This window comes from Rhinatrema bivittatum, chromosome 2 (assembly GCF_901001135.1).
Source record: "Rhinatrema bivittatum chromosome 2, aRhiBiv1.1, whole genome shotgun sequence".
NCBI classification, from domain to species: Eukaryota; Metazoa; Chordata; class Amphibia; order Gymnophiona; family Rhinatrematidae; genus Rhinatrema; species Rhinatrema bivittatum.
The window spans coordinates 91,585,293-91,603,952 of NC_042616.1; the positions used below are offsets into that span (position 1 = coordinate 91,585,293).

An 18,660-nucleotide genomic window follows, 5' to 3' on the forward strand; every position below is an offset into this window, starting at 1 on the left:
AGGACAAGCCTTCTAAGCTTTTCCAAAGCTCAAAGAAATGCTTCACAGCTATGCTGTTATTTGGCATCATCCACTTGTGTGACTGATTAATTCTTTATACTGAGAAATACAAATGTACTTTGTTCTATTACACTATGTTAATGTGGGCAGCAGACAAATCAGTTAAATATATGTTGCATTAACATTTTGTATTCAATAAAGTTTTATTTCCAAGATGTTTAATGTTTATTTTACTTACTTTAATTACTTCCCTTTAAACTGAAGATATCAAGTTACAAACTTAGTTATATATAAAATAATTCCTGAATAATATTTAGAGAAATCAAAATGTCAAATTCTTCTCACGCTATTTTATTACCTGTAGGCTCAAATAAGGCTTGGACATCAACATCATCTGGAAGGCCAACTAGACAGAGTTCATCCCAGAATTTGCTGGTTGGTTCCTCAGATGCAGTTCGAGTGCTTACACTGACACATGCTGTGTTGTGTTGAGGAGAGTTCTCCCTATATCCAAAGAAAACAAAAACAAAACAAAAAAAAGTTATAATTGACAGATTTTCAAATTTCATCTATTTTAATGGAAAACAAAATTATGGCCAAATATTCTTCTGAATGCTTTGAAGGCAAATGTAAAACCTATTTAGAAAGAAAAAATATCGGGTTTACTGAATTTCGATTCAGTTTTTATATACGATTTGATGTAGTATTTGAATATTAATATTCTGTAACAGAAGTACTGCCCTCAATATGCCACAATACTATGATGTCAACAGAACGTGAACAAGCAGCTTTACAAAATTCTGTTTTATAAACGTATGTAACATAATTGCGTATTTGTAATAGGTGCAACAAGACACACAGCCCATGTAACTCCATTTTCTGTTAGTAAGAAGGATTACCAGAGAGTCACAGGAAAGTTTCTAGGTATATGCAGTGGATTGTCATCAACTCCTGGAACCACATTCACTTAGTTATCAGTTTGATAAGTTCAGAACAACCCTCCAAGGAAAAGCAGGTAGGCTGTGCAGAGAATGCCTATTAAAGGTGAGCAATAATGCTTTTGCTGATGATGAGCAAGTGCAAGGGAGTCACATCTGGGACTCCCAAACTAAGGGTCATCTTGAAATGCAAAGTGAAAAAAGGCACAATTTCAAATAGGCAAACATACCACATAATTTGTGGAAGATTGGGCTTTCCAAATGGCAGATGAAATTTAATGTGGACAAGTGCAAGGTGTTGCACATAGGGAAAAATAACCCTTGCTGCAGTTACACGATGTTAGGTTCCATAGTAGGAGGTACCACCAAGGAAAAGGATCTCGGCATCATAGTGGATAATACTTTAAAATCGTCGGCTCAGTGTGCTGCAGCAGTCAAAAAAGCAAACAGAATGTTAGGAATTATTAGGAAGGGAATGGTTAATAAAATGGAAAATATTATAATGTCTCTATATTGCTCCATGGTGAGACCGCACTTTGAATTCTGTGTACAATTCTGGTCGCCGCATCTAAAAAAAAATTTAGTTGCGATGGAGAAGGTACAGAGAAGGGCAACCAAAATGATAGAGGGGATGGAACAGCTCCCCTATGAGGAAAGGCTGAAGAGGTTAGGGCTGTTCAGCTTGGAGAAGAGACGGCTGAGGAGGGATATGATAGAGGTCTTTAAGATCATGAGAGGTCTTGAACGAGTAGATGTGAATCGGTTATTTACACTTTCGAATAATAGAAGGACTAGGGGGCTTTCCATGAAGTTAGCAAGTAGCACATTTAAGACTAATCGGAGAAAATTCTTTTTCACTCAACGCACAATAAAGCTCTGGAATTTGTTGCCAGAGGATGTGGTTAATGCAGTTAGTGTAGCTGGGTTCAAAAAAGGTTTGGATAAGTTCTTGGAGGAGAAGTCCATTAACTGCTATTAATCAAGTTTACTTACAAGCAGATACAGTACAGCGGAGCGCACTATTAACCCACGTTTGGATGCGTGTTTTAGACGCTAGTATGGGGTAATCGCATGTCGAAAACGCACGTCTAAACCCCCCCCCCCCCCCCCCCCCGAAACTAATAGCGCCCGCAACATGCAAATGCATGTTGAAGGCCCTATTAGCTATTCCCGCGCGATTCAGTAAGTAAAATGTGCAGCTAAGCCGCACATTTTACTTTCAGAAATTAGCGCCTACCCAAAGATATGCATTAATTTCTGCCGGCACAGGGAAAGAGCACAGAAAAGCAGTAAAAACTGCTTTTCTGTACACCCTCTGACTTAATATCATGGCGATATTAAATCAGAGGTTTCAAAAGTTAAAAATTAATTAAAAATTTTAAAAAAAATTTTAAATAGGCTCGCGGGCTGAAAACCGGATGCTCAATTTTGCAGGTGTCCATTTTCCGAACCCGTGGCTGTCAGCGGGTTCGAGAACCGATGCCGGCAAAATTGAGCGTCAGCTGTCAAACTCGCTGACAGCCGCTGCGCCTGTCAAAAAAGAGGCACTAGGGACGCGCTAGTGTCCATAGCGCCTCTTTTTACCGCGGGTCCTGATTTGAATAATTTGTTTTAGTGAATCGTGCGCACAGGAGAGCGGGCGCTCACCCGCTCTCCTGCGAACTTTACTGTATCGGCCTGTTAGGGAATAGCCACTGTTATTAATTGCATTAGTAGCATGGGATCTTCTTAATGTTTGGGTAATTGCCCGGTTCTTGTGGCCTAATTTGGCCTCTGTTGGAAACAGGATGCTGGGCTTGATGGACCCTTGGTCTGACCCAACATGGCAATTTCTTATGTTCTTATACTTCTATAGTATTTTTTTTTATTATTTATTTAGGTATTTTATATACTGTCGTTCCAAAAGAAGATCAAAATGGTTTACAAAAGTAAAAATCATTCTGGGTCAACATTCATATTCTAGGACAACACAACATCAAATTCATGTTAAGTAGGAGCTAGGACAGCAGCTTGTAGTACATGAGATCCATATCAATAACCTTCACGCATTAGCAAGTTGTCGTAATACATTTTTCGTTGCTCTTTACTTAGTACTAATTCTATCAACATTATCTATGATTTTTGATAGTGAAGTTATCTGCATATTGATATTTTAAGTTAAATCATATGCTTTTTTGAAGAGCCATGTCTTCAGTTTACGTTTGAAACTCTTTCTTTCTGTTATTATATGTAACGACTCTGGTAGAGAATTCCACAACTTGGGACCTGCTATGGAAAACATTCAGTCTTATTTGTGTTAGATGTGTACTCTGCATTGTACACACAGTTAAAAGTCCTTCATTTTGCAATCTAAGGGCTCGCTGTGGTGTGCATTGGTTGAAGTGTCACTCCTATTAAGCAGGGGTTTATGTCGATGAGATTAAAAATTAGTGTTTAATACTTTACAATGAATTCTGGATTATACTGGCAGCCAGTGCAGTGCTATCAGCGAGGGGAAGATGTGGTCAAATTTCCTTGTCCCTAATGTCTTACTGAGGCATTTTGTTATGACTGTAGTGCTTTTACTAGTCCTGAAGGTAGGCCTAATAATAGTGAGTTGTAGTAAACTATGGTTGAAAATATTATTGCTTATAGAACATTGCAGAAGTTCTATTATGTCAGTAATGGTTTCAACCGGTGTAACATTCACAGCTTGGAGTATCCTGTTTTAATTAATTTGCTTATGTTCTTTTCCATTGTAAAGTTCTCATCAATCTGTATTCCTAGGTACCGTACTTGATCTTATGGTGTAATGTTAAAATTACCGAGGTGTAGAGATGGCAGTTTGACTATACAGGAGTTTCTCCTTAACCACACGATTTCAGTTTTGTGTGTTTAGTATTAGTTTCAGCTGAGATAGTTCTTATTGCATTGCCTTCATGTATGATGACAGTGTTGATGCAGTTTTATTTAAACGATTTGGCAAATGGAATGTAGAACTGTATGCCATCTGCATCTCCGTTGATTTCTAATTCCATTACTAATGTACACAGAGGTGGCATATACATGTTGAATAGTGTTGCTGATAGTGCTGAACCCTGGGGGACACCTGTATCGATTGGGAAGGTGTCAGATATGCGATTGCCCAGTTTAACTTGGAACATCCTATCTGCTAGGTAGGAAGAGAACCATTTCAGAACATTTCCGTCTATTCCAGTTTTTCTCAACTGATGGCATAGTAGAGTTTGGTCCACAGTGTTGAAGGCTTCTGTTAAATCAATTAGAACCAGGATATAAGATTCATCATTGTCAAAACCCTGTAGTACAGGGTCCATTAAAGAAATGAGTAAAGTTTCTGTTGAACAATTTTTTCTGAATCCATATTGGTTTGTATAAAGAATATTGTCAGCTTCTTTGCGGTTTTCCAATTGAGATAATAATACTTTTTCTAGGACTTTTGTAATAAAAGGCAAGTTGGATATTGGTCAATAATTGTCCCAATCGTCAAGTCTGCCAGATTTATTTTTTAGGATTGGTTTAATCACTGCTTGTTTTGCCCCAGCTAGGACCAATCCTTCTGATTGGTTGATTATGGTTACAAATGTTGGATTGATTATGCTGTATACTATTTACAGGGAACTTGCAGGGACTGGGTCCAGTGGGTGGATAGCAGGCTTACTTTTTTGTAATGATTTGGTTAATTTCAATTTTAGTTACTATGTCGAATGTGTTCCATTTTGCCTGCCCATTTTTTCTTCAGGTTCTTTTATTGGCGAGCAAGTAGAGATATATATAAAGTGGAGAAATATATAAACACAGACAGCCTCCAAATTGTATTTATTATTTTTAAATTTTGTACATATATTGACAAATTGCTAACTCTTGGTGATACCCAAAGAGGTTTACAAAACAAATTCAAAGAGTACACAATAGGCATAGTAAAAACACTACATATACCACATAACTATCAACATTTCATAAATGATATAGCCTATCAGAAAAACACAAAAAAATGCATAAAAAATGGCTCAGCAGGAGGATGAAGATGTTAGACTGTACTCCATAAACAGGCCTTGAAGAATGGACAGTCCAAACCTAGAACAGTCAGTGAGTAGCTTTATCAAGACAATGTCTACTGAATATTGTAGACTGAACTGCTCTTGAGAAGTTTGAGCTTAAAAATGTGTTTTACAACCAGTGTGCTGCAGCTGATGTACTGAGAAGAACCCAATAAGAAAAGTTGAGGTGCCAGCAGTCTTCATTTTCTCTTTCCTTCCTGGGCTGTAGGTAATCTGGGGGAATTCTGCGCTATTGTGGAGCGCAGAATTCCCCCACCCCCACCCCGCGCAGAATTGCCAAATTCTGCACAGAAAATGGCAGAGCAGATCCCAGCATGCCGCGAACGGAGCACGCGAAGATGAAGGCCCGAGTGTGCCGTGGGATGAACTCCGTTCACGGTGAAGATGAAGGCCCGGACGCGTTGTTCGCAGCGAAAATGGAAGGCCCCCGTGTGCCGTGAATGGAGTGTGCTCCGGTCGCGGAGAAGATGGAAGGCCCTATGTGCCACGAATGGAGAGTGCTCCACTCGCGGCGAAGATAAAGGCTCCGGTGAGAGAGAATGCGTGTGTGAGAGAGGGGAGGGTTGTGGGGGAGGGGATGGTGAGTGAGAGCATGGGAGATAAGAGAGCGGGGGGGGATACTTGAGTGTGGGTTTCAGAGAGAGGGAGCCTATATGAGGAAATTGTGAAGGAATGTGTATGTGTGTGAGAGATTGGGAGCTCGTGTGTATGAAAAAGGGATCGTGTGTATGTGAGGGTGCTAGTCTGTGTGAAGGGATTGTGTATGTGTTAGAGAGCCTGTGTGAAGGGGTGCATATGAGAGAGACATAGGTAGTCTGTGTGAGGATGTATGTGTGAGAGAGAAAGGGAGCTTGTGTGGGTGTGTATGCAAGAGAGAGGGCCGTGTGTGTGTGTGTGTGTGTGTGTGTGTGCGCGTGCGTGCGCAAGAGAGTGAGGGTGCCTGTATGAGGGTGGGTGTATGTGTATTAGAGAGAGGGAGCATGTGTGTGAGAGAGGGAACCTGCGTGAGGGGCAGAGGGAGCCTGTATTAGGGGCAGTACTGAGAATGGGGTCAAACTTTGGGACTGGCAACAGAGTGGAAGGGGTTGAGCCTAGAGGTGGAGGGGAGAGATACTGGCAGGTGGAGGAGTTGAGGCCTGAGAGGGCAAAGTGGCCAAGGGAGTAGGGAGAGCGAGTGGAAGGGACACTCTTACAGTGAGTTTCTAGGGAAATTCTGCTCAAAATATTTAAATTCTGCATCTTTAAGTAATAACTTTTTAAGTATTAATTAAAAATGTAATTAAAGACGGTCATGTAAATTGTGTTATTTTGACCAATATAAAGTTTGCAGAATTTTAAGTTTTTGTGCACAGAGTTTTTAATTTTTTTGTGCAAAATTCCCCCAAGGGTACCTGTGGGATGTCCCTCTGACATCAGAGGGGATCAGAGAGCAGCACCTATCTGCTGCTTCCCTCTCTACTGGCTTTCTTCTGCAATTGAAACTGCACAGGTCCTGTAGTCTCACAAAACCTGCTGTCCTCATATGCTCTTCCCATTGCAGAGGAAAATCAGCAGAGGAGGAAGAAGCAGCACCAAGTAAACAGTGTTCAGACTTCTGCCAGCTCCACGAAATGGGGAAAAGAAGCAAAAGCTGAATGTGCTAATAGGCATGGAGAAAGGGGAGGTTAGGGAAGCTGATGATGCCAGGGGGTTGGAGAGAAAGGGAAGAGAAGATGATGTCAGGAAGGTGGGGAGAGAGAAGGGCAGGTGAGATGATGCCAAGAAGTAGTAAAGAAGGTGATGAGAAGGGGTAGAGAAGGTGATGATGATACTAGGGACAGAGTTAAGTGAAGAAGGTGATGATGCCACCAGAGGGGTGGAGGGAGAAGGTGATGATGATGTCAGAGGTGTGGAGGGAGAGGGGATGGAAGAGAAGGCAGTGATGATGCCAAAAGAGTGGCAGGAAAGGGAAGAAAAGTGAAAAGAAGGTGATGATGACAGGGGAGTGAAGGGAGAGGAAGAGAAGAAGGTGAAGATGCCTGGAATGGGAGGAAAAAAGGTGAGGGTGATGATTCCAAGGAGTGGGAGAGGGAAGGGAGGAGAAACTGATAATGCCAGGGATTAAAGGGAGAGGGAAGGGAACAGTGGTAATGCCAGGAGAAAGGAAGGGAAGGTGATGATGGCAAGGAGTGCGTAGATGGCAGGTGGGAAGGGAAGATGATACTAATGCCATGGGGATGGAGGGAGAGGGAAGGGAAGAGAAGGTGATGCTACCAGGGATGGGGGGAAAGGAAAGGGAGAGTGATGATACCACAGGGGAGAAGGAAGATGATGATCAGACTTGGAGGGAGCAAGAAGAGAAGGTGATGATAGTGAAGATGGTGGTTTTACACAATGAGTGCCAGGTATATCCTGACACAAAAAAAAGGCTGGGAATCATTTCCTTAGACTACCCACTGATGCTGCCATGACCCCGACAGTATGAACCTTAATATGCATGACTAAAATTACGTATAACAGGGCATAACACAAGGAAATACAATTTTTTATCCAATTATAGTACTATCCTTTTTCAGGACTGTCAAAAATTGATCCACCTCAGACAGACCCCAACTTGAGTATGTCAGATATGTCCTAACCAAGGGGCCATTCATGAATAACTAACAGATGATGGCAGTCTATAGGCTATTGTGTCTTTCTACCAGGTATGTGACCCTAATGAGGCAACACAAGAGAAAACACCAAATTCTACACTCAGACAGTCACCTTATTTATTTATTTATTTATTTATTTATAGGGTTTATATACCGGAGGTTCCTGTATAAAATACATATCACCCCGGTTTACAAGAAACAAGAACTATCGCTTCATTTAGCGGTTTACATTGAACATTGAACATATTAATTAACATTGAACATTGAACATAAACATTGAACATATTAATTAAATTAACGAATTAGTATATATTGCTGACAGTTAATAAATAATACCTAATAAATAAATAGCGTGGTTATAAGGTTCTAACATGATTGAATATAATATATATGATTATAAAGGTATAAGATAAATAAATGACCCGATTATTTCAACTGGTCTCTTTGTGAAGTTATATGCTGTGGGATGGGGAGAGAGCGAATAGTCTGAAACATGACTTTCTTCCTGCTTTTAGCTTTCTGGGAATGCTTGTTTAAACAACCAAGACTTAAGTTTCTTTTTGAATGTAGCGTGGTCAGGTTCAAGGCGGAGGTCTGGAGGTAGCGAGTTCCATAGTGAAGGGCCCGCTGTGGAAAGCGCGCGTTTCCTCAGGGAGGATTTAGCCGGTTGGGTGATTAGTCTGTTCTGATATGCACTTCGCTTCGGTTTCATGGAGGTGTGTAGCTGAATTTGAAACGTTAAGTTGAGAGGAGCTATGTTGTGTAGTGCCTTGTGTATCATCATTAGAGATGGGATCCTACTCCTTCCTTCTTATTCAAGTAGAATAGACTGGTTGTCTACACTGGGGTCAATTCTGTTGGCCACCTGGTTACTGAAGACTTTCAGAGTTTTCATATTTGCCCTCATCTCCAAGAGTTTGATATGAAGATGTAGCTCCTCTAGGTGTGCTCCTGGTCGCATCTATTATAAGAACAATTTGATTGAAGGAATTGGGACGTGGGGATCTTTATTCAAATTAGAATGAGAGCAACACCAATATAAAAAATTCTCTGTGATACAAAGGACATCCTATATTTTTTTTTTTAATTCTTTATTAGGTTTTATCAATTTTACAAGCAAACCTTGCATTTCATTTCATTTATTTCATTTTCATTTTATTAAAATTTATTAAACGCCCTACATAAACAAGGTCTGAGCGATTTACAAGAAACATACATAATATTAAAAGAAAAAAGAAAAAAAAGAACATTTGACAAACAACTGTCATTAACAACAATCATTAAATTTCATAGAAACCATACAATTTCACGCATGTTCATACAAATTCCATCAAGATGTTACAAGATTGAAAATACACCATACATCATTTTAAGAAACATCACTATACCAACACAAGAAATCTTCACAAATCAAAACAGGCAAAGAAGATTGCTTCATAATCCACATTATGGGGAGAAAAACTAAGGAAAAATTACTTTAGGAAATCACTAGTAATTCCTGATTAATGGTCCATCGCAACTCCCTATGGCTGATAAACATATCATTTTGGAGTACCGGTAGTTTTATTTTGTAAGAAATTTTCTAATTGAATAGGATCAAAGAAAATATAATTGCTACCTTGAAACTTAATTAAGCACTTACATGGAAATATGAGTAAAAAAGAAGCACCAAGTGCCAACACTCTGGGCTTCTTAATAAGAAACATCTTCCTTTGAACTTGTGTCTCTTTAACAACATCTGGAAAAACATTTATCTTAGAACCAAGTAACAGAGTGTCTTTCAAACGAAAGAATAGTTTTAGAGTCCATTGTTTATCACATTCTCGAGCAAAGGTCACCAACAATGTAGTTCTATCTTTAACATCTACAGTGGACTCTTCTAAAACTTCTGTAAGATTTAGTAATTTCTCCCTCGCATCCAATTCTCTCTCTATAATCCCACCCTGATCAGATGATTTATTGCCTAAAATATAAAAAGCATTAACAATCTCATGGATGGACTCTTTGGAAGTTTTCAAAAAATCAACATAGAATTTCTTAATCATCTCAAAGGAAGAAAGTAAAGAACAGTGAGGGAAGTTAAGAAATCTTAAATTACATCTCTTAGAGCAGTCGTTCTCAATCTTTTTTCAGCCAGGATGCACCTGACAGATGGTTCTCACATGTGTGACATACTGAACATGTGACCGTCAAGGGGCTATATGTAAACATACACTCTGCATCCACGGGATCCCCCCTCGACCCCCAACAATGGGTCAGAACAGAACTAGGTCATTACCCATACAACTCACCATACAAAAGAGATATTCTGGTTCTGGTGACATCTTAGTAAAAGCAAAACAAACTCCCTTTACTACCAGGCACAATAGCCCTCCTTATAAAAAGACAGTAATTTACCACTAATGCATATCCTACTGAGAAAACACAACAAATAAGATTGATACAAATGCCTACATGCTAGTAAAATACCTCACCTCGGTCACACACAAAGCCGACCTTCACCAAGGACAGAAAGACCACAAATTATAAATATGGAGACAGAAACTGGAATGGAAAACCAAAAAAGCCACTCTGTTTGCAGTGCAAATCTGGAGAAATGGAAACAAATATAGTACCTAAGAAAGTCCCAGGATCTGCAATAATGCACACAAACTAATCTGCACAAAGTTACACCTGCATTATGGCATGCACTCCAACGGTAACAACCCTATCTATGAAAAGGTAACACTACAAATATTAAACCAGACCCTAAAACACCAATATACTTCCTATTAGGAAAACAGACTAAGCCAAGCTGCTATAGAATCCCATGCAGAAATAATTGTAAAACTATACTAATAAATGTTACAAAACAGCTGATGAACAGAATATCATCCAACAATTAAAAACTCATAAAAATTAAAAAATTGTCAAAATACCAATTTAATATTTCAAAACAGATTACATAATACCCAATAATTAAAATGGCAGTCAATCAAGAAAAATAAACTTAAAAAGACACCTTTACTTACCTCTCCAGCAACTCTCCTACTCCTTTCTCTTGCAGGTCAAAAGCACACACCAGAAGCAGCAGCGGCTGCTGAAGCTCTATCTTCACTATCCTCTTCTTAGGGCCCACAATCAATCACTCACGCAGACACCAGTCATCATCCTGACCGGTCTCTCTCTCAATCACACACAAATGCTCTCGCACCCATTCACACCCACACCAGCCTCACCCAGGCACCCATTCACACCTACACACACACCAGCCCTCACCCAGGCACCCATTCACACCCAGACTCACACCAGCCCTCACCCAGGCACCCATTCACACCAGCCCTCACCCAGACTCACAATTCACACTCACACCCAGGCTCCCATTCACACACGATTGCACCGGGCCTCGCCGCCAAACCTCTTCTTCCTTCGCTGCAGGGATGGGCTCCAGTTCCGCTGCGGCTTTATTCCAGCGGGACTTCTTTTTCACCGCCACAGGGATGGGGATTCCCTTGGCAGCCTTCCTTGGCCAGGGTCAGGCTTCCTCTTCACCGCCCACAGGAATGAGCTCCCGTGGCAGCCTTGCTTCATCGGGGGTCAGGTTTCCTTCTCCACCGCCATGGGAATGAGCTCCCGTGGCAGCCTTGCTTCATCGGGGGTCGGGTTTCCTCAGCCTCGCTTCGGCACTGCCACTCCTCCCAACCCCCCACCTCCCCACCTATGCTATGTCCCTTCTTCCTGCCTCACCGGCCAATCAGAAGCTTCCTCCCTTCTTCCTATTCCCACTGGCAGGTAGAAGGAAGGAGGCTTCCAACTGGCCTGCATGGGAGCAGGAAGAATGGAGGAGGCTTGCCATTGGCCCATGGGGCAGGGAATGGGGAAGCACAACCGGGGCAGTGGCACACCAGGAGCCGCAACACACCTGCCGGTAATTGGCAACACAATTTTTTGAGACCTGTTCATTAATTGACGCAGATAAAACCCCATAAGAGCCCAAAACATTATCAATACATAAAGAAAGAGATGACTCCATATTAGTAATAGCAGACCACAAAGAGTCTAGTGTTATTTCAGCAGATTTAGCCATCTTGCAAGGTGTCACCGGCAAAGAAACTCCTATTTCCTGGGGCCTCACCTCCGAGGATTGGTTGGAAACATTTGTTATGTAACCAAGTCATCCCTAAGCCCCAGAAGTGATGTAATTAGGCAGCTGCGGTGGGACTGGACCAGAAGGGCTAAGAGAGAGTGAAAATTCTTCAGGAGCGGAGCCAGATGGTCCAGAAGCTCCAAGTTCGCTTACGCCCAATTAATGAACTAGTGAAATTAAAAGTTTCTAGACCAAGTTGGATAGACCGAGGGGTAGATTGAGAGGCAGGAGAGAAATTCCTCAAAGTACCTTTTCTCTTCTTACCCATATCCAGATGCTGAAATTCAGAAAAAACGAGGAGACTTCCACAGAGAAAACCGGCAGAAGGGGCGCACCCCTTTGGTGTGTGGCTTCGGCGCGTGCCAGTGGCTGCACGCCACTGCACACTGCACTTTATCGGCGTGACCCCGGGCTTGCAGTGACGTTGGCAGCCTCAGCAACAGGTTTCCCAGATGTTAGGAAGCCAGTAGGGAAGTCTCCAGGCACTCTCCCCTGACATCCTATATTTTCTATGTGACTTGAGCCCACTGAGACTTCAAACTCCTTTGGTTTCATCTCACAAGGAGATGTACCATAAGTAATACCAATTGTTGCAGTTATGAAGCCTAGCATTCTCACGTAGACTAGGCTGATGTTTTCCAACTCTGAAGTCTCTCTTTTGCTGCAATCCAAGTCTTGGGCTTTGTCACTGCAGAAACTGGCCAGAGTTTTGTTTAGCAGAGCCCCTATGAACTAACAGATAATGGATTCAGATGAGACTAGGGAACATTGATGACACACTCATGACTACAACAACTTGGATGACATTCAGTACCAACTGATTCATGCCAGCATGAGACATGATCTTGATCAGCCAATGGTTTGGTAGGGGAACACATGCACTTCCAGATTTGGTGACAACTGGCAAATCAGAAGTTAGGCAGAAAGGCAGGACATAATATTTTAAGAGCCGTGCATCTACCACAAATCTGTTTCCAGTGACTGTTATTTCTAAATACAGACCTCCCCCAAATAAGGTAGCCATCCCTATGTTTTACAAGGAAGAAAATAATGCCAGTGCGGGGGGAGGGGAGAGAACTGATCCTTTTTTTTTTTAATGTGTCTAGTCCCTTAGGTGTAGCATGGCTTAGAGTTCCCTAGTTTTATCTGGAAATACAAAGTATTTGAAGTAAAGTTCCCATCCTTTCCCCTGATTGGGTCAGGAGGAGGGAAGTTTTTCAACCTGAGTAGGACATGGTGTAACAAGAGACTGAACATTCTTTGGGGTGGGCAATTTAAAAGGCAGACTCTGTAACTATCCTTGACAATCTGATGGATCCATCTATCTAAAGTTACCAAAAGACAACAGTTTATGAAAAACTATTCTATCCTCCCCCAAGGAAGATTTTTTTTCCAGCACATGGACTAGAAAGTTGGTTATTTCTAGGGATGTGCAATCGTTTTTCCCGAATTAGGCAATGTCAACGAAATGTCAATTCTGCCAGGTTAGTGCGCACTAACTCCTAATAGTGCACACTAACCCGAAAATTGGGAACCCCAAACCATGGGAAAAACGAAATTCCTGCGGGAGGGGGGGAGGCCAAAAGAAAGCCTGACACGAAATTTTTACCCAAAGCACATCTCTAGTTATTTCGTCTGATCACAGTCAAAAAGCCAAATCTCATTCTGACTGGGTGGTATTATGGGCTTTCAAGCTTCTCTGCTTGTGCTGGACTTGAGTTCTACTACTACAAAAAAAAAAAGGCACTTGAAAGAGTCTCTTGAGAAAAAGGTTTTCTCCAAAACCTGCTCTGGAACAATAGATGTTAAAGGCAGGTTCAAAGCTGGAGAGGATCTAGAACAGAGCTTTCCAAACTGTGTGTCGCAACACGTTAGTGTATCGCCTGCAGTGTGAAGGTGTGTCACCCGGTCCACATAGCAGCAGGGCCGGCGGAAGCAGGAAACTACAGCAGGAAGATCGGCGGTGCCATAGTGGAGCTTACCTCACCACAGCCCGAAGAAAAGGGTCACGTTCACTCCTCCTCCTTCCAGCCTGCGCAACCCCAGAAGAAAAATGTTGCCGGAGCCGCATGGGCAGGAAGGAGGAGGAGCATCTGCCATGTACAGAAGAAGAGCAGCGTTAATAGGCCGCTGCATATCCCACATCTCGGTGGCCCGAGAAGAGGAGGAAACCCGGTAGTAGGGCTGCTGTGAGAATGAGAACCTTATTGTGTGTTTGAGGGAAGAAGACAGATGGAGAGAAAAATAGAAAAAAAAAGGACCCTGTAAAAGGAATTGGCAAAAAAACAAGAAAGGGAAGGTGGAAAAAAAAAAGCCTGTGACCAACCAATTAGAAAAGTAAGATCAGACAGCAAAGGTAAAAAAAATTACTTTTTAGCGATTGGCATATGTTATCTTTGGGAATATGCAAGAGTAGCACTTTATCTATTCCGATCTCGCATTGTACGAGATCGGCATGGAGGAAGTGGAAGTCCGCAAGTATTTAATACTTCGGGGCCTGCACAGAGGAGGCAGCAAAATGGGCTTCAGTGCTAGCAGCAGCAATCAGCACCTCCCCAAATATCCACATGGCAGCAGTGACAGCAGTAGCAGAGGAACGAGAGAGGCTCTGAGGTTGCTGGGAAAAGAAAGAGAGGGGGGTCAGCCTTCAGTGTGTACAAGTGTATGAATAGAAGTCTGCCTGGGGGTGTATATGCGTGGATGTATGGGTGTCTGCCTGAGACTGTATCTGTGTATGAGAACGAATGGGTGTCTTCCTGGGGTCTGTCTGTGTAAGAATAGGTGCCTGCCTGTGTGTGGGGTGTGTGTGTGTGTATGAGAATGAATTGGTGCCTGCTTGGGGTGTGTGTATGTGTGTCTGAGAATGAATGTGTGCATGCCTGGGGGGTGGGGAGGGAGCGGTGTGAGAATGAATAGGAGTCTGCCTGGGGGTGTATGTATGTGAATGCATGGGTGCCTGCCTGAGGCTGTATTTGTGTATGAGAACAAATGGGTGTCTTCCTGGGGTCTGTCTGTGTGAGAACAGGTGCCTGCCTGTGTGTGGAATGTGTGAGAATGAATGTGTGCATTCCTGGGGGGTGGGGAGGGAGCAGTGTGAGAATGAATAGGAGTCTGCCTGGGGGTTAGCGTGGGTGTAACATTATGTAATCCACAAAAATGTATGTATATATTTAATGAAACGTACATAAATTGTCAAAATACATTTTGTTTGTTTAACCTTTAACCTCTGGTTTGCTAGTAGACTGAATTACTGTGTCATGAAATTATGTTTGTCTAGAAAGTGTGTCACCAACATGAAACATTTGGAAAGCTCTGATCTAGAGCTTCTCACCTGAGTACAGGTGACCTTGTATATCTCCTGAAAATCATCAACTATTGTACTGGGGTAAGAGAGGCTTAGCTGAAAAAATGGCTAACATTCACTTGAAAAAGAAATCATGAGAAAAACTGGCTGCCCAGCACAGGGAATGTCCTCTTTTGGTAACTAAATAAGAAAAACTGAGCAACTCCAGGTCAGACAGCATGCCTAGAAAGCGTGCCCAGAAAGCTTTTGAAACATCCTCTACACCTGCACTAGTGAGTCATTTGATCCATGTGTGGCACTCATTGTACCTGATTATCATCAAAGAAAATACTATAGCTGAATTAGATCCATTTTTCTCAATGATAGTTTGGCATGATCAACAGATATGCTGCAACAGTGACTCAGGCCTGTGTAATCTCTCATCTGAACTACTACAAATCTCTCTATATTGGGATGCTAAAAAAGTTAAGCTGTCACACACAGTTCACACAAAACTCGGTAGCACCAACTACGATAAATATCAGTAAAGTTGAATGATTCAACCGATACCCAAAAGCCCTGCACTGGCTCCCAACAAATAGCACTATATTCAAAATTTTGGCTTTCAAAGCTCTCAAGAGCCTGGCAACATCCTACCTCAACATCCAACACAATCCCACCTACTACATTTGCTACTTCAAATTCACCTAGTGGTAACAGCTCCTAAGAAAACATGGCTCACCAACATTAGGAAAAGAATCAACACAGGATCAGTTCCTATCAGGTCTGGTGCTAGCCAGATCTTGACTTGACTTCAACAGTTCCGTGTAACATCCATTTAGAAAAGCACTTTCCATTAAGAAATGAAAGTTACATGGATCTGTTGAAGTTAAGGCAAGCTCTGGGACAAGAACAATCTCCAATAGCATTGCCCAAAAACTGATCAGATCTACAAAACAGAACCCACAGATCACAGCAAATAACCTGCTGAAAAGTTTAGCGCACACTGAAGTAGTTGTCCACAGAACTTTCTAGCTTAATCATCTGCATGCAAGAGCTGTCCAAAGAAGACCTTTTCTATAACTTCATCATACAAGTCATCATTTCAAAGTATGCAATATAAAACCTTAATGATGAAAAGAAATGGAACTGTTTGCCCACAACCACAGAAGATACCATGCATAGATAAGCCCATAGTTGTTGAAAGTAAATAGAACAATCACGACCTGAGAGATTTGAATTTTCATAGTGGAGTTGTCTTCACTAATTGAAGGCCTATGGAGTCAATCAACTTCTTAGGCCTTATTAACAACTTTTTCAAAAAAGTACTAATGAATCAATCGGAAGGATGCCCAAGTATTTGTACATACCATATTTACTGTTTTATTATTTTCAATCTATTAAAAAGAGCAAATAAACAGAAATTAGCAGATACATTTAAATGCCATCTATACCTAAGAGAAGAAAAGATTCAGGTGGGATATGATAAACATTAAAATATCTCAAAGTTATAAATCAAGCATAAGAAAGGAGAAAGCCAGAAATCAACTGGGGATTGCAGAAGAAAAGAAAATCGGATAGACTAGAAGGGCCTAATGGTTCTTATCTGTCACCATATTCTACTTTATATTATATAAATAGAGAAATTATCACTGAAAAAGTAGCATTGTGAAATATGTTAGTAAATGTGCTTTTATTGCCAAATTTCAATAAATGATAACATTTTAATCATTTGATGAGTTTTTGTGTGCACTCATCTTTGTTTTCAAATTAAACAATACCTTTTCATTCATGGATATGGGATGGCTTTCCCATTATCAAAAAAAAAATTAACACATTTTTACTCCTCTTCTCCCACTTTACTTCAAATAAAAATATATTTCCATTTCATACCACAGACTAATGGAAAACCTTGGTAGCAACAATCATGAACATAAGCACGTGGAACAATTAAATCATCATTCACCTAACTGGGGTAATTAAGTGGACAAAAACAAATAACTACAAAGTTTACATCTACTGTAGGGGAAAGAACTTTTATTATAGCACCCGCATCTAACTGATCAACATCCAAACTTTTTTGCTAAATTTTAAGTATCTGATATTCTGTGCTGGTGGGGATATGGCAGACTTAGATTTTATTGGCATATGTAATGATATGCCATTATGGAATTCTGACTTCAACAGCAGGAAAGAGTTTCAAGATTCTTAAAATTTGAAATTGCTTTTCAGATACTGAGAAAATTCTTCACCTATCAAACAATTAGCAAACCAACTAATATAAGTGGCTAAACTATGATTATGTATTATTAAAAAACTAATATATACAAAACAATGGGGGAATAACCCAAATAACTTCAAAAATTTTTTTATAAAAAAGTGTCATATAGTGCCAGCATCAATTTTTCTGCAGACTTACTAAAAAAAAAAAAAAAAAAAATCTACACCATAACTTTCTCACTGGTCAAATATACTAAAAGAAGGTAGCCACTCTAGAAAAAGGTGATTATTCCATTAAATCCAAAATTGGTCAATACCACAAGGTTGCGATATTTTTCCCCCCAGCAATGACACCACCTATCCCACCTCCAATTGGCATTCCTGAGCAGTTCAGAGGACCTTGCTAACTGGAGGGTTACAACATCTACTTTCCTTCACCAGGTCTGACACACCTAAATGGTGTATCCAGACTGGATGAAAAAGTGACCTGAATTTGGATCCTCGGTGCCTCACCGTATGTACTAGCAACTTGTCTATGGGAACAACCCCTGAAAATGTGATATTAACTTGTAGAATTACTCCAAATGAATTATAAGCACCATTAAGGACTTAATGGATTGCAACACTTTCAGACACATTTAATGGCTGCATTCTATGTTTGGCCTGACATTCATTAAATAGAAAATTTCTTTTAAAAAAAATTAATCACTGGTCATTAAACTAGTAGAAAAATCTAGCTAAGAAATATATTTAATTGCTGATTATTTAAATGAATGTATTTGGAATCTGAATACTCCTGAATTGATCCACCTTAAAAGCTATTAAGAGGCAGTCTCTTTCTGTTATTGTTTCATCTCCTACATTATGTCTTCATTATACTGGCAACAGTCCAAAACTTGCAACCAATCAGAAAACTCCAACACAACAATGCTCTAGTACTTAAACTTGGACAGTAGCCAGCATGGCACTTGGTGAGGATTACATCACCACTCTCAAGGGACATTGCTGGTTAGCTGTTCCAAGCTGAATTAATTCTGCACTTTTCCATAGGCTACAGAAACCTCTACTAATCAGTCAGCACAACAAAAGACATTTACAAAATGATTCTGCATGAAAATTCTATTTAAATGTCAACAGGAAATGTTAACTTGCAGAATATAAAAATCTTAGTCTAGTTTAAATACAAAGAAAACTGTACTTTTTACTACAGATACTTATTAAAAAAATAAGTATTTTGTTAAATATGTGGGCCCGTACCCCTGTGCATGGAGCCTACCACATAACCAGGCGCTGCACATGCTGTTTGTGTCGCATCTCCCAGTGGGGGCTCCGGTGGTTAGCTGAGCCACAGTGCGGCTCCCCTTTTCCCCTCTCACGCCACCCCGACGCACACGACGGTGGG

At 40.9% G+C, this 18,660-nt stretch overlaps 1 protein-coding gene across 8 annotated transcripts in view; it reads right to left on the reverse strand.

Annotated features, from left to right (window-relative positions):
• KMT2C (lysine methyltransferase 2C) overlaps nt 1-18,660 on the reverse strand; it is a 979,844-nt gene that overhangs the window by 785,426 nt on the left and 175,758 nt on the right. For all 8 annotated transcript variants that reach the window (XM_029588444.1, XM_029588443.1, XM_029588442.1 and 5 more), the window contains exon 5: nt 359-504. In XM_029588444.1, coding sequence (XP_029444304.1) covers nt 359-504 — 146 coding nt within the window. The remainder of the gene's footprint in view (nt 1-358; nt 505-18,660) is intronic.